The 17,087-nt window shown below is 39.0% G+C and overlaps 1 protein-coding gene across 5 annotated transcripts in view; it reads left to right on the forward strand.

Moving 5' to 3' along the window:
• SPIRE1 (spire type actin nucleation factor 1) overlaps positions 1 to 17,087 on the forward strand; it is a 126,969-nt gene that overhangs the window by 69,289 nt on the left and 40,593 nt on the right. For all 5 annotated transcript variants that reach the window (XM_071456757.1, XM_071456786.1, XM_071456776.1 and 2 more), the window contains exon 4: positions 8,270 to 8,395. In XM_071456757.1, coding sequence (XP_071312858.1) covers positions 8,270 to 8,395 — 126 coding nt within the window. The remainder of the gene's footprint in view (positions 1 to 8,269; positions 8,396 to 17,087) is intronic.

Below are 17,087 nucleotides of genomic sequence, written 5' to 3' on the forward strand. Positions count from 1 at the left end.
TAACTGATATGCTTGGTAAGACAATTGCAATGTAGATTCAGTGGCTATAAATTTTCAGAGAAAAGTGTTAAGCATACTTGCCTGGAAGAAAAAGATAAAGAATTTTTCTGTAGGCCTTTTTTATGCAACCAGGGTTCCATGACCTGTCTTCCCTAACAAAGGTAGTACAAATAAGGAGTAGGCATACATGAAGGAGTAGAAAAGCTTTCCATACGCTGAGGTCTAATGAAAGCAAAATAAGACTGGTTAGAAGTTACTTGATTTTTTCATTGGGAGTGAAGTTTAAAAGCTTGTTATGCTTTGTCATGCTGTATATTTGGTTATGTGGCTGGAAAGCTGTTTTTTTGGATAGGAATAAAAAAGTCATGCTTCAGGACAAAACATGAAAGCAAATTATTATTATTATTATGCCTACTGAGAGAAGTTTCAGCATTGTACATAAAAACAAACAAGCTTCCCACACACACACACATACACTTTAAAGCTTTGTATGTGAACTGTAAATTGCTGCCAAGGAAAGTGCATGTTTTTATTTTAGTTGATATATTTTAATTGGATTTTAAGTGGCTCATGAATAAACTGCCTTACATTAATATATTGTCTCTCAATTAGAATGTGTACAAACATCTGAACTGTGTAGTGATGAGATTGATGGACATTATTCAAAAGCTGAGAGCTGCAGCCTCTCTCCTGCAGTATTCTCCCCTTCCTTTTCTACATGTGTCTCTGTGATTTGGTTTCTGATTTGAGGGTCATTCCCCAACATTTTATGATACTTTTTGATAAAATTGTTTTCTCATTTAAACTGTTTTAAAAAAATCACTATTTTCTACTGTTTTTCCTGAAATACTCTTTCTTTTTTTTTCCAAGCAGCAGCCTGGGTGTAATCACTGCTTTATCTGCTTGTGTGGGGTCTTGGGGAGAGGGGAAGAAAGAAGGGCTTCCATCCTGCCCTCATTCTCTGCTGCATATGCCAAGCATCCTGGTACAAAACCAGCTCTCCTCTCTTCTCCTGAACAGAAGCAGTAATTCAGGAGTAGGAGAAGGCACCCTGCAGCCCTAAGGAGGGCCTGAGCAGCATGGCAGACAAACATACAAAATAGCATTACAAGGGTGCAGCTCTTTGCTAGCAGTTGTTCAGCTTTAAGTTATTTAATAATGTGAAGGGTGGTTCCACAGCTTAATGGGCTGTTAGCTAAATAACTACAGGTAGCCCTGTGAATTTGCACAGCCACTCCCCTTCTCCTTTAATTATCCAGTTTTATCATGTTTTCCCATCTATGCCTCTGCTCTGCTTTTGAAGCTGGTTTTCTTACCCAGATGCCTCCGTCTCATCCTTCACTCTGCTACTCCAGCATGAAATGCAGAGGTGTAAGTGCTACAGATGAGAGTTGCAGTAAGCTCTTGTCTACCTGTGAAGCAGAGAGCTTTAGAAAGCAGTTGTTGCTGACAGGCTACCTAGTGGTTTTGCTAAATGTTGCAGGGATTGACATTTCATGCAAAAAAACCCAGAAATAGTAGGTTTTCTCCCTTGCCCATGAATAATCCCATTGATGTTCCACTGAATAGTCAAAGAAGGAGAGCTAGCAAATTCAGATTACTGCATATTTGTATTATTAATTCCTCCATTATTCTGCTAAGAAACAACAGAGCACAGTTTCTCTGAAACTAAGACAGAATGCAGAATTGGTTTTCACTTAATTGGCTCTTTTGAGACAAGTCTCTTTGAGAAGCAGGATGTTGTTAGTCCACTGTGTAAAGACAGTGTAACAATACACTTAACACATAGTCCAGAAACAGCTGTATGCAGGGGCTTGTATTTGAGGGGTAAAAATACCCTCATGGCTTTCAAGTAGAAATGAGAATTTTTACAATTGCAACTTTGACAAGAAGTCTGCACTAGCACATAAAGTTAGTCAGTCATTGAAAATTTAATATCAAAATGTCCAGTGGAAATAATCATTGTCTCATAAAAACATAGGTTAACTTTCATTTAAAGTCTGTTTCCATGGTCATGGTCTTCCTTCATTCTTAGAAAGCTAATAAAGAGTGAGAATAGGGTTCACTGAGCATGAAAAATACAGGATTTGGCTTAAAAATTGAGATGTAGTCAGTAACATATAGTGGAGTTTTCTTTCCTTTTCCTGACACCAGTGTAAGTTTTAAGTACTTTCAAAAGTGTTTGTAATTATGTTAAATATTTGTAAGACTCATTTTCCTAAAGATGGTATCATATAAATATAACAGATTACAAATTATCTTCACCTTTAATTGTCTGTTGTTGGGTGAGGTTCAAGTTTATAGGTGAGACAGTTCAGTGGGGCGTTAGTCTTGCAGTTGCCATCTGTTGAAATTTTATCAAGATTCTCATCACTGCTTAAATTCAGTCTCATAGCATGGAAAAGTAGTTAAGAGTCATCAAATAATTGTGTAGTGTTAAGATTTTAAGAAGCAAAATGAGTCATGGTGCTCAGCCCTTCAATGCAATTAGTACCTGAAGGAAAGAGTGTCAGGACAGATATTCTGTTCAGGAGAAAATAGTGTAAGGGAGTCCTTAACTGTGAACCAGTTTCATCCTCAACATTTTTAATCTGTGTGTTTTGCTTTGTGTTTCGAAAACAATGGCAGCATCCAAAACCTCGCAGCAGCATTTCCCAGCACCGTCTACCCTCATGAGGAGCGTCTTTCAATTTTACTCGCAGGCTGACTTCAGTTTTGACTCAGGAGGACATTTGTAAACATTTGTTAGTCCATTCCTGTTTGACATTTCAGCATGTATATGAATAATTTGCTCAAAGCCTTTAATCCTTAGACTTTGCAAAGCAGAGGGTAGTTAGCGATGACGATGATGATTATCTGATGCAGACAAGTGGACATTTCTTTAAGGATCAGCATCCTATGCAAAGCAGCGTTTTCAATCCTTGCATCATCCAATTTCCATTTGCAGTTTTGGCTTTAATTTCAGCAGCTACCTTGTTGTGTCCTTTACACAGAGAGAACCAACAGAGAGAACCAACCAAGGCCACTGTTTCTTCAAATTATACCTGTTATTGCTAAATGCAATAGCTTTGCGGCTGCATTTGCAGGTTCATGCTAGAAAGGAAAATCTGTAAAGAAAGACTGTATTTATGAAATGATTTTATGGGGAGGATCACTCAAAACATTAAATTTGGAAATTGTAAAAGTTGGGAACTGCGTAGTACTTCCCTTGTCCACCCCAAGGCGATTATCAAAACAACAAATAGCAGCACAAGGGAAGGCCTCTACAGAATGCTGGAGAACACTTAAATACCAAGGTAGATGTGCTTGGTACTAGCAATTTGCATCAATTTTCACAAAACCTACCTTTTTCTTGAGGCATCCAAAATTAAGTAGGAGATCACATGTCAAGCAGTTGGGCATTCCATGGCACTTGCAAAAGATCATTTAAAATATCAAAAAGTTACCAAACTTTTGCAGGTGAAGAGTAACTTTTTGTGAATACTTGCTGTATTTTCTGTTAATTTATTTTGCGGATTAATAGCTAACTCTGCTCCCATCCCTATTATCTTACTGCAGTTTTTCCTCAGTAGTATTCCCCTGGAATCCTTATCAGAGGGACCAGACAGTCCTTGGCCCACTGCAGTTAAAAGCAGCAGGGCCAGGGGCACATGGCTGCCTGGAATGTTTGAGAGAGCAGCTCTGAAGTGCTGGGAAGCAGCTGAAATTGGATCCAATGAAATTGGCTTTCACTGTCATGAAAGCCACCTCAAAACTTGTACTGTGCCTAAGTTGTGGGTACTATGCACAGGGGTGGTCCTAGCAGGCAGAAACATCTTACAAACTCATGAAAAAACACTTATTCCTGTCAACAGCCCATCCCTCAACATTATTCTGGATAATAAAGCAAAGCAAAATGCTTAGTTGAATTTTACAAATATGCAGGTACTGACTTGGTAAGATTTCTCTGGTAAGGTATGTGGTTCTTGAAGTTCATATTCCCATGAAGAAGGATATATATGAAAACAAAAGCCTTATCATAAACTCTAGTTTATCTTCATGGAGATAAAATCTTTCAGAAAATAGCCTGGACTTGAAAAGGCATCTCAAGCTGAGTTTTATTTTGTGAACCTCTTGTAGTACCATACTGCAAAAGATGAGGCAAATACCTAGTACACTTGTTCAGTGTACTGAACTTGCATGTTCAGTGATCTGTTGGTTAAAGTAATTTCTTCTTGTTGCTTAAGAAAAAGTACATCTTTTAAGTCTTTGTTAATACTCCAAGGCTTTCAAAACACTTAACAAGCCTGGCATTTGCAGGCTGGTAATATGTTTTGCATAATATCAATGGCCTGTCTTTGTGGCCCATGGGAAAAAGAAATCTTTTTCTTCTTTGTGGTGCATTCCCCAAGATAATTACAAGTGGAAACACTTTTTGTCTTCTGAAATCTTAATTCCAGCAGCCCAGGTGTTTTGATGAAACTTCCAGTATATATGTAGCCAAAATGGTTTTGCAAAACTTAGCTGCATTTTAGTGGGAGAGTCAGCTGTACTTCTTGTAACTTTATGGAGGCCTTGTTGGAATATATTCAAACAAATGCAAGAAATGCTGTTTGATCTCTTCAGATGGTTAAATTGTGATTCCTGTTAGCACTGCTTTGGCTTGGTGCACCCTGTTTCCTAGTCAACTGAGGATGAAGTTGGAGGAGCTGGCAAGGCTGTGATATTTACATAATGCCTTTTTTTCCTGTGAACCCTGAATGTGGATGGAAACAGCCTCTAATCTTCTTAGTGATCTAAGCAAAGATTGAATGCTTTGGGTCAAGCTGGGGTTTTGGATAGGCTCAGTTAGGAAAAAAAAAATTCAGAAATCCCAGCTCTTCACAATGATTGCAAATGGAAATATTTACAGACTGAGCTAGTTAATGTTTTAGTAGTTGATAATATTTTTATTATTTCACCAGTTTGCAAATACCACATAATCTGTTCTGAGCCATACTTTTTGAGACTTCTTGGAAGCAGAACAAACAGCCCTTGTGTTAAGCTCTGGGCACTGTTCGAGTTCATTCCCCTTAGGGTAGTTTTAAGTTGTATCATGAGGCATGAAAAGGTAAGTGTCAGAATAAGCATACAACCTCAAAATGACTGGGAAGAACTGCATATATGATCTTAATCCTTCTTGCACTACTACCACCCTGACATGGTAAGAGGAGAAGCTCATTAGGTAGTTGTCCTTTCATATCTCAGTTATTAAAACATACTGACTGGGATTTTTGTTGTGTGTTACAGAAACATAGCTTTTTAAACACTACTACCATAAACTTGAAGATTTTAAATTTTTTAAAGTGGATAAATGTCCTGAACTCAGGCTAGAAGTGACATTTCATGCTTGATTTGCCTTGCCTGCCTAGATTTTGTGGTATTTCATGCAGAAGTTACAGCTTGTCAGGGGTTCTGAACCAATGTGCAAGTACAGTATATTACAATGAAGGAGAAAAAAATCAGCCTGTCCTATTTACATTTTCCTTTTTCTTCAGGCTTACCTTCCCTAATCCAAAAAACTCATGTTGAGTTGTTTGACTTAATATTACCACAAGAAGTTTTCTTATGTAATGCATCTTCACATAATATAAGATGACTCAGAGACTGATTTCTCAGAACATGAAAGTTAGTAGGAGCTGCTGGCCCTCTTTTAATACCTGCAGCCTAAGGTTTGCAAAGCAAATGGTCAGGTTTTATGTGATTGCTTTTGTAACTTCAGTTCAGCAGCAGGCTTTTTTTTTTTTTGCTTTACTTTGTGTTTACTAATAGAATCAATATTACAACCATTCCCTGCTTGAACTTGTCACCACTGCATTTCATTAACTTTCTCAATATTTGATGCAAAATGTTTCTAATTAACATGCCTCTGAATAAAGAAAAAAAGGATTCTTAAAAACCTGTGTGCAGTCTGTGAAATAATAAAATTTTATTCTCAGCTATGAAGACTTATAACATTTTATGAGCTTTTTCAAAATTGCAGTTGCTATTACTTTTATTTTTTGTAAGTAGTGTATTTTAGAATGAAACCCGTTTTTGTGTACTATAATTAATAACTAGAAAATGTAAAGCATGGTAAGGCAAGTAAGGACATGATTCATTATTGAGAAAAAAGAGCACAACCATACTCAGAACTGGTTTAATGTTCTAATATTTTCATTAAGGGAAATATTTAGTACATTCTGTCTCTTTGGTATCACTATTGCACACATTAGGAGTGCATCTGTTTGGGTTTTTCTCCCTTTATCTGCCAAGGAGATGATCCAATTTATTTAAAAAAAAAGGAAAAAATAAAAGGAAAAAAAGGAGGAAAAAAGGAAAAAAGCAGGGAGTTGGGGGGGGTGGGGAGAAAAAGGAAGGCATACGTCAACTATGTCCTTGTGATTATCCAGAAAGAAATTTGAAAAGTATAAGAAAATTTTGGCCATCCACTGTAAAACAGCATAAATTTTGAAGTGCAGGGATCAAGGGCAATTTCATGAACATGGCTAGCTTGCATTTCCTATGTGGAAGAGAAATATATAGGAAGGAATAAAAATATACATACACATATATATAAACTTTTTATATGTATATTCATTTTTACAACTAAAAGGACATAAATACATAGGGGTACATAATTGGGCTTGTAAAGGTTTATCAAAGGAGCTGACCAAGTCTGACCACTGAGCTCTGTATTGTTATTCTAATGGGAAGAAATAAAAGATAGCAAGGGGCCTATGGCCTCAGAGAGCAGCTTTTCAATGAGATTGAGGCAGTCTAAATCTCTTCAGCCCTTCCTCCCTTTTCCCACCCTGGCAGCACGTTCTCCTTGCTCCTTTTTGCCTTCACTTCTGTGAGTGTGTCCATGCCATGAAGGTAATTGTCTCCTGCTCCACTTCCTTCACATTGTTGATTTTTGTCAGGGTGAGTAATCCTCTGAGTTAGGGCATGAACTCCCGTGCCAGCAGGAGGGTATCTGTGGATTCCTACAGCTGGAGGCCACAGCACCACACCTTTGAGTGGCAGTGTGGATTTAAATCAAATTGAAAGCAATATGGAAAAGCAGCCTGAGCTTTACATGCATCGTGCCCCTTGTAAGCACAGCGTTCACTGAAATAACAGGAGAGATTTAGACAAGTATGCTACTAGGCTAATTAAAGGCTCTTCTGCTAAAGAGGCTTTTGTCTCAAGCTTTAGTTCTGGAGATCTGAATGTAGCTGTATTTATATAAAAAATAGTTACAATAGACCCACATAAACAAGACCAATTTTATGGCCTTGGTTTAGACTTTATTTTTACGTATGTACCAGTATATGGCTGTCCATACTCAAGTTTCAGCTTTGGGATTTTTTTAATTTAAAAGTGTTTAGGAAACAAATTACAGCTGTTATTTTATTTTGTCTGTTTTCAGCCAATATTTCCATGTAAATGGTATGTCCACCAAGCTGGATGTCACTCAAACCATTCAGGTTCTTACTTTGAAATGTAAAGGCTGGTTTCAGTGAAGCTTCTCTTGTTGGAAACAGGAGCTGCATGTTTTGCTCTACAAGCAATGCTGGACTGACTGTTCATCAGTAACTGTGAATAATTCTTAGTGATTTGAATAGACTTTCAGAGTTTGACAAGTTTAGCATATATGGAAACACCTGTAGGGTTCCTTTGCATTAGCTATGCCTGTGTTTGAAAATGTTCATGAGTGTCTGAGATAAAGCAATAAACCTGTGCTTCTGTAGCTCTTGCTGATGTTTAAAATCTTTGTGCTGCTTGAAATAAATCTGATCAGAGTTTCAGCTTGATGATTACACTGTACTTTTGTCCTTGCTTCACCTTCCATCCTTTCATAAACCAGTAGGGATACATTTCTCTTCCATGTTCATAGGAATACTTAACACTTACTGTTAAAGCTGGTTTGAATTAAGTATGTTTTCCCAAAATTTGCTAATGCAAGATGGCTTGTTTTCACAATTATGTTGAATTATATTGTCCTTGCTCCTTTTTGTTTTTTTTTTTGTTATGAAAAGGCAATGTCTTGGTTTTCTAGAACATGGTCTACCAGTCCCCTTACCATTCCCATAGTACTCTTCTCATAAAACAAATGGGAACAGAAGGTTTAGGAAATACACCCCAATCCCTGACTAAACTTTAATATCTCATGGATGCTTGTGCCCTTAATGTTTGGTTGCATTTACTTTCATGTTATTTCATGCTCTGTAGCATTAATGAAAGCCATGGGGATTGTTTTGATCCTGTTATCTATTTTTCTTCCTAGCTGTGTGCTGCCCACCTGCCAACGCGATTGGAGGCGCCCAACCACTACCAAGCTGTGTGTCGGGCTCTGTTTGCTGAAACAATGGAGCTCTACACTTTCCTGGCCAAAATTAAAAGTGCAAAAGAGGTGAGCAATCTAAGAAGGTTTTTCTGCTTTTGAGCTCATCACCATGTGAATTTGGTTTACAAAATCACTTCTGTGTGCAGCCAATAGGGACTGTCAGATGCTTGAGGAGATGATCTGTACTTTTCAGGGAGTACACTCCTTCAGCTGAGGTGTTTGGTTTTTTTTAAATTTTGGTCTGTAACCATTTACATCCCTCAGAATTTGTTAATAATTGTGATGAGTCTATTTGGGAGTAAAGCAGAATATTTTCTTGAAGGGTAACACATTGCATACATATGCCCATTCCTGCATGCAATATATTTGAGTCTAAACTCTTTTCTGGTGTTTTGGGGATGTTATGAAGTGTCAGAGCTTTGCCTGTTCCTCCTCAGCTCATTCCCATGAGGGAATTCTCTTTGCTGAGAATTAGCTGAGATTCTTCTTGCTCATATCTTGTCCCCAGTCAGCAGCTTCTCTTACCTTTTGCTGTGTGATTGGTTTGTTGTCTGTCACATTGGTTTCACAGCAGAGCCAACTTTAAAAATAGAAAAATTTTCCCCTTCAGGTCACAATGCTTATGTTCACTGCTTGTTTGGCTGTTATTGTTGGCTGAAAGGCCATCCTGTGAACCATTGCAATTATCAGGTCTGGCTGAAGAGTGATTTTAAGGTTGATATTTACTGCAGATAGTTTCAGTGATCTGGCCTGCAGAGTGGCCCTGTGAACAATTGTATTAAAAGTCTGGGTGCTGGTAACTGGTGGGTGAGGGGAAGGGCAGGAAGGGAAACTGATTTCTCAAAGCTGGTTTCTTCACCAAAGCAAACTTGTCAAGTAGCAACGCTTTCATAATTTTTTTTCCTTAATAAATCCCTGAAGGATTTTTTTTCTTTTGTAAGTCAAGGTCTACAGTACCTTTGAAAAGCAGGATAAGATTTTACAGGCTGACCTAAAAATTTTGCTGCCGAAAAAGGCCGAGCTGTTCCACCCATGCACATGTACTCCCACTGTTTCCCTTCTTCTGACTCTAGGGAACAAATCCAAGCAAAACAAAAAGTAAAGGAGTTACTCCTTATCAGGTTAATGAGCTGAATCAGCTCATTAAAGGGTCAGATGAGCCTCAGATGGGTACAAGAGAGCTTTTATCATGTTGATGGTGGAAAATGCAAACTACTCAGAGGCGTAAGGGGCTGCTGCTCTTTCCTTTCTCAGTGAGATGCATCATCCAGGAGGGAGAATCCTTCTGAGATGTTTTTCTGCTGCACAGGATCATATTGCATCTCCACTTCTTCTCCAGTCCTATTCAAACTGAAAGCAATTTTTAAACTAAGCAGTGTCATACAAGGATAATTTTGGCAATGTCAGCATGACTAAAGAGCCACTTGTTTTCTGAAGTGCCTGTGTTATGGCACATCTGCATCCAATGTCCTGATACAGGAAGAAGCCAGGATACAAGATCTCCATGCTAAAGCTGTCTCCCAAACCTTGACATCAATAATTTCACATCTTGGCTTTTAACTGCTGGATATATTAACTGAGGGACCTGTGCTGGAAACACCTCACACAACAGCTGTTGCAAAGTCCATGTTGAGGCTCAAGGATAGCACCCTTCAGAATTCTTCTTTCTCCTCAGAGAGGAATTGTTTCCAATAGTTCTCAAACACCTTGGCCACAGTGAGCAGTAATAGGGCATCTTTGTTGTCAATGTCAAAATAAAATATTGTCGCCTATAACCATTTAAAATCATGTCTCAACAATAATATTTTTTAAATTATTTTTAAAAGTGGAAAGGCATTTTGAATTTGCAAATTACTTAATCACCTTATCATTGGGCATAAAAACCCAACAACATCTGAACACACCATAGAGAATACTATGAGTTAATCCCAAATGAAAGAAGCCATTTGCCTCTCAGGGTATTAGGCATTGATTCAAAGCACATTTAGGTCAAAAGAAGTAATCCTAGTGGACGGAATTTTGGCCCTACTGAATCAGTAAGACTTTATTGCTGCACCTAACCAGGGCCGGAATTTTGACCTTTTGATTTCATTTTACTCTGGATCACTCCCTCAGTAGGCATGTAAGAAATTACCAAGAAAATTATCTTGGAAGCAGCTTTTGGAATCTGAATACTTTGGGTTTATGATGTGCTTGGTCCTTGGTCATAGCTTTTATCTAACTATAGATTTGGAAGGTATTTAATTTTGAAAATAATACAGTGTACAAAATAAAAAATAGGTATGAAGAACATATGAGGTGGAATGCTGTAAATCTTGTTGCACCATTTTAAAGTGACCTTTATAGTTTATACTTGAGGCAAGCAGGGATCATATGATCACGCTAGGTTTTAGCAAAGCCAGTAAAAGCTGTGCTATTGTTTACATGCTTTTCTGTCTTGCAAACACACAGCAGAATCTTAAGTCATGAGGAGTACAGTTAAATACTCTTCTAGTGAATTCCTTTTTTCTTTTCCTTTTGTTGTTGTCATACAAGTAATGGGTATAAAGGAGATAAACACTGAATACTTCAGTAAGAAAATTTTGTTCTCATGGATTTGTGGTGATTCCATTGTCAGAGAACTGGGGGAAAATAACCAAGTTACATACATCAGTTCTAATTTTTAAAAAAATTATACTGTGTAATATTGTGGGTTTGACACTAAAGATGCCAGGAATTTTAAATTTTTAGTTTGTTTCAAAAAATAACAGCCTAATTTGGAGAGCATCCTTTAGATTCCCTCAGACCTAGATGCAGTTGTGGATGTGAGATCAAAATGAAATTAAAAACACCAAAAAAGGGAAAGAATCCTCTGGAATTATTCAAAGTAACTTTCCTGTGGATAAAAATTACTTTCAAATTACTTTGATTCCTTCTAGGGCCACTGAGTGGCAGATGCCACTGTATCTGTTTCCCAGGTATATGAGGTTCATATTTTTTGGTCCATAAATGCTTAAATAGGCAGCTTCACTGTAGTGGAAGGGGGAGAATTTCTATCTGTAAAAATTCACTTGATTGGAGTGAACTAAATCTGACCTATATTACCCTGCAGCCTAGCACAGGTTTAGAGGGAAATAAACTGTGAAAGAGTCAGGGAAAAAAATATTGCTGTGATGCTGTTTTCAATTTGGCCCTATAAAGCCTTAGCAGGACTTTGAAAGTCCAGGATTTCAAGAGGGATTGAGTGGTAGGTAGGAGGGGTAGGTTTATAGGCTGTAATGTATGGTAATACAAATAAATATACTGAGGAGTTACGTGTTCCCCAGTCATCATCTGTCATATAACAAATAGAGCATAGATTCACAAAGGGCTGGACTGCATGAATTTGGGTGAGTGTGTTAATCAGAGATGATGAAGTGATGAGTGAGCTGTTCACATCATCTCAATGGATGTCAGATAGAATGTTTAAGGCACTTTGTCACATAATTGATGCCATATGATTATTTCCAGTCTGATTCCCTGTATATGAAAGGTCAGCAGCTAAGTTGACTTGCAGACAGGGAGATGGTGCTTCTATTCTTGAAAAGTGTGAAATATTTCATGTAGTGGATACAAAGGATGAGCAGAGTTGAGAAAGATGTGATAGCACTGTTGCAATAGTTTAAAAAACTAAACAACTAAAAGTTTTCTTTTTGCAAGGTGAAGTTTTTTTTTAGCAAGTTTACTGGGGTATTTTCCAGCTTGCTGGCAGCACCTGCATGCTGCTCAGGGTCTGTGAAAGGTGCCCTTGCTGCAGACTCACCCTGAGTACCATCTGCTTGGCATCCAGGAGTGGTTTCCTGATGGGCCAAGACCTCCTAATACTTGTGACCTGCTGTTTTAAGCTTTTACAGCTGATAACAAGGATAGAGTACAGCTTGTTTTTCGTGTCAAGAAGTGAGCTTTCAAAATTGCAATAACAAAATCCCACTGAAAGGGATCTTTTCTTCTTTTTCTTTTTTTTTTTTTTCTTTTTCTTTTTTCTTTTTTTATTGTTTTGGGGGGGAAATGGTCTACAAGGTGAAGGAAATTCACACATGTATGGCACGGGCAAGGTAATTTGAATATCTGCTAAAAATTGACCCATGTAAAGGAAAAGAGCCATCTTTTTCAGAACTGTCCAGAAGTCATTGACATAACCTTTGGTGGCACCTGGCCATAGACAGAACTGTAGGCACAAATAACTGATGTCCATGAGATTAAGCAAATGTTCCTGCTGTGAAGTATCTGAAAAGGTCACACACATTGCTCAGAAGTGGCATCGAGTGTGACTGAGAAAGACAGGGAGAGACTATGCAAGCAAAGGAATGCAAAATTGGTGCTCTGGATCAGACAGGTGATCCACCAGGCCTGTATCCACATTGTGAACCTGCTTTTTGAAGGAATATCTGCCCTAGTCCTCCTCTGGCTCCCTGTTACTGTCTGGTCTTGCCTTTCCTTGGAGTTTATGTTCCACATGCACTTCATGGCTGAGCGAACCAGCAAAGTGCCCTTGCTGCAAAGAAACCTTATGGTGTCCCAGGCTGCAGTAGGAGAAATGCTGCCAGCAGGTTGAGGGAGGTGATCCTCCCCCTCTGCTCAGCACTGGTGAGGCCACAGCTGCAGTGCTGGATCCAGTTCTGGGCTCCCCAGTACAGGAGAGACATTGACACCATGGAGAGAGTCCAGGGAAGGGCCAGGAAGATGATGGAGAACTGAAACAGCTCTCCTGTGAGCAAAGGCAGAGAGACCCAGGGCTGTTCAGTCTGGAAATAAGGAGGCTCAGGGGGATCTCATCAGTGTCTCTCAGTACCTGAGGGGAGAGTGCAAAGACAACAGCTCTTTTCAGTGGTGCTCAGTGACAGGACTGGGAGCAGTGGACACAAACTAAAGCTCAGGAGGTTCCTCTGAACAGCCAGAAATATTGTTTTTACTGTGAGGGTGAACAAAGATTTTCTGGGGAGGTTGTGGATTCTCTGTCCTTGGAGATATACAAAAGCTGCCTGGACATGATGCCGGACAATTGGCTCTGGGTGGCCCTGCTTTAACAGGGAGCTTGGACCAGCTGCCTTTCTGAGAACTCTTCCACTCTGAAAGACTTTGTGACTCTGTGGGTGGTACCAATAAAGGTGATACTGGCACGTGGGATGTAGACCTGTGGGTGATAAACTCCTCAGCTGGCACAGGTGGGGCTAGAAAACACCATGTGATGCTGGCCAGCATGGGAGGTGAGTGTCCAGTAGGCAGATCTGTTGCAGTAGGTTTTACTTATACCTCAAAAAGTTTTAGAGATTGATGTACACCCTAGAGCATCAAAATTAGTATTCCTTCCAAAACTAATTAAGACTTTGTATATTTTTATAATTGCCTACATCTCTAATTGCAGTGAAAATCCATGCTCATCAAAAACTCATCCATAATTTCATTATCCACAGCGTGCTTTGTAATTAGGCTTTTGGTAGAAAATAGAGAAAGCTCCCAATCTGTCATCTTTGTACTGTTCTTTTAAAACATTGCCTTGCATTTCTGTCCTTTCTGATGTAAAAACATAATTCTTTCAGTCTGCCTGGATATATTTCAATCCAATCTGTATAAAATGCAAACATACAAATTCTAATTAAGGACATGCATGAAATGAAATTGTTCCTTTCTTTTATTCCTAATTTCACACCATACGGAGGTTCAGTTGCAAAAGAGCTGATGAAAAAGGTCAGGTGGCTGTACTGCTGTATTATTTGTACAAAATATGATAATGGAGGTAGTTAATAGGTACCTAAACAATGTTAATGGCTAACTTATTTTGGAAATAGAGTCATTAGCCAAGTTGTGCTCAAAAGTCTTGTGACTGTATTAAGTTGTCAAATTATCTGCTGCTTGGATTTTCAGAGAGCACAGCTGTAGAAATAAATCAGTTCACAAACTTTTCAGCTCATAACTTCACTTTTGCCTACACTTCCAAGTCTCTAGTGACTCCACCTTTGCAGCTGTGTTTTCATCAGGCTTGTGGCTCCATTCTGATCAGTTTGATCCTTCAATTTAGGACCTTTAATAAAGGAAAATACTGCTGGTTTGTCTTGGGCAGGGGAGGGTTTGGTTTTCTTGTGTGATGCAGCTGCTGTCACTCAATCAGTGTTACATGCCCTTGGTTTGGGCTTTTTGTGCCTCTCCTTGCACAGTTATGTTGAGCAGCATGATGATTATTGCCCCCTCCAGAGCTGAGCAAAGGGCATCAGCCCATATCTCTGTACATTAAGAACTTTGTCTTCTATCACTCAAGGTTTTCAGGGACTGATTTAACTGATTCTATTCCCAGTTTGAATTAAATGGGGTTTGGGTCTTTTCAAAGACCTAGAGTAATGCTACTGCCTAAACCTTGGAATTTAAACCCATGTTGGATAACTGAAGGTATATAAAAGGAGTTTTTCCCATGTGTGAATGTTATGTATTTTTAAATTGAACCTAGATGTGCAAGAATGTTTTACTAGTTACAGAGATAGCAGTGTAAAAATCAATTTAATCAGTGAAAAAATGACTCCTAATTTACAGTATGAACTGGGAGCTGCAGACTGTGCTCTGCAGTTGGTGAAAGTCAAAGTCCAGGTCTGGATTCCCTAGAATACCACATTCTTTAAAGCATCATGTTTTTAGAAAGCATTTTATGGAAGGGAGTCTTTGACACTGTGCTGACAAGAGTCTTACATAAATTCCCATCTGTCACTGAGCACAGAAGAGCACATCTCAAATGTGGGCCACACAGCAGCAGCAAATCAGCTGCCTGCTTTTAATAGTACAGCAAGAGGTTTGAAGACATTTGATATTTTTATTACTGGCTTTTGCCACAAAATGCAGTCTTCTAAAAAATGGCCAAATGCTGTGAAGGTTTTTTAAAAAGGTGAAAGCTCTTGAAGCAGTAATTTCCTACACATCCAGCCCTTATTGCCTGAATGAATGCCCAGGCTGTAATAGGTAAATTGGGTCTGAGGTTCTGGGATCATTTAGAAAAACCCTTTTAAGATGTTTCTGCTTTCTGGAATGGAAATCCATTTAGGCCATGTATTTATTGTACTGTAATAGCTTTTCTTAAGTCATTGTCCCAAGGGTAAGTGCAAGTGGCTACAGCAGCAGCAGCTGAGGTTACTTGCAGGCTTTGGAACACAGCTGAATTCTGACAAAGGATCTATTATATTTTAAATATGTTGGTTTCTATTATTTATGGTTGAAACAGAGGCAGAAACCCACTGATGCTGGCTGAGGATGCTGGAGGGAAACCCTAATGTTCCATTTAGTCTACAAGTTTAAATATAATCACTTGTCACAGTGAATTTATTCCTTCCCAAGCAGCACCTGACAGGTGCAGAAGAGCTAAAGAAGCATTCCTAAACACTTCCTGCAAGCATAGAGCACTTGCTGGTTTCTTCCAAAGCTTTGCTAGTTCTATAATGATGGAAATTCCTTTATCTCCTACTCTTCCCTACTGATTGTATGGTGCATTTAAGTGCCAGAGCCAGGTGCTAGGGAAGGGAATGAACTCTCCCTACAAAGTGGGTGTCTGTGGTTGCAGGGCTGCAGCCAAGCACTCAGCACAGGGATGGGGAGTGAAAGAAGCCCAGCTTTGGCAGCAGCCTGTGCTTGTACCAGCTCATTTGTATCATGAAACTGCACTTGGAGACACTTCATCTCTTGGCTGGCGGGTTTTGCTCCTGCAGCTCTCTGGTGCATGGTAGCCAGCATCACTTACACCTGTGCTTTTTTGGGTAGGAGCTGCCCCTCTAGCTATGTTCCAGAGAAACTAATTAGATGGTTGCCTTATTTGGAAGATCTTTCAGCTGCTCAGGGTGGGTTTTTTCCCCTTCTTATTTTCTGCTGTTAAGAAAACCAGGTTGTAATCTCTTCTAGCTTCATGAAATATTTATGTCAGTCTAAAGCATCAGCCTTTGGGCATAAACCAGCTCTATAAACTGTATGGTAGGGAACCTGGTTGCTGAGGTGGGTTATTGTTACCAGTCTTGTTGAATAGCTGAGGTATCAGTTAAGCAGCTGGAACACATTAATTTTTAAAAATATTAAAGTTTACCTTCCAATATGGGAAGGAGGAGCAGATCTGACAGTTGTAGGCCCATTTACTGAAGTTATCTTTTTGATTACAAAGAGATAAGAGAAAAAGTATTCGATGTTTTATTTTACAGTTTACCAGTAGATGTTAGCAGTTTGCAAGAAGGAAAGTAATTTACAGTTCATTTAACTGCATTTGAAATGATCACTCCAACTGCATGATACAGAAAAGAGGAAATCCTGGATAGCAGAGTAGACATGAGCAGGGCCTTTACATTACCCATTCTTTCCATGTTTCTGTTTTTCCCTTGGAAAGGGCAATTGCCTGTGTGTCAGACTGACCACAGTGCCAGGGCCAGCAGAAGTTTCCATAAAGACATTCTTTCCCAGTTGGGTATCCTGTTGTGATGCTGCAAGTCATGCCAAAATGTTCCCACATTGTCCCATGATGGATCTGCTTTTGCCAAGTGTGGGTGATTTATGCTTTTTTAGAGTCTCCTTGTAAATGATGTATTTTATTTTGATAGGACAATGGTAATATTTCTTCTTTGATACTAAAGCAATTGTGCTACTTACATAAATAAGACAATGGAGAACCCATCTGGTCTCTTTCCAAAACCTCTGTGGTAGCTGACTCACATGTCCTATGTCTGCAGCCAGGTTTGGTAGATGCTTGCACTCTTGAATGTGCAAGTTAAGCACTCTTCCA

This window comes from Agelaius tricolor, unplaced genomic scaffold (assembly GCF_023055355.1).
Source record: "Agelaius tricolor isolate 1412-34295 unplaced genomic scaffold, bAgeTri1.0.p SCAF_2, whole genome shotgun sequence".
Taxonomy (NCBI): Eukaryota; Metazoa; Chordata; class Aves; order Passeriformes; family Icteridae; genus Agelaius; species Agelaius tricolor.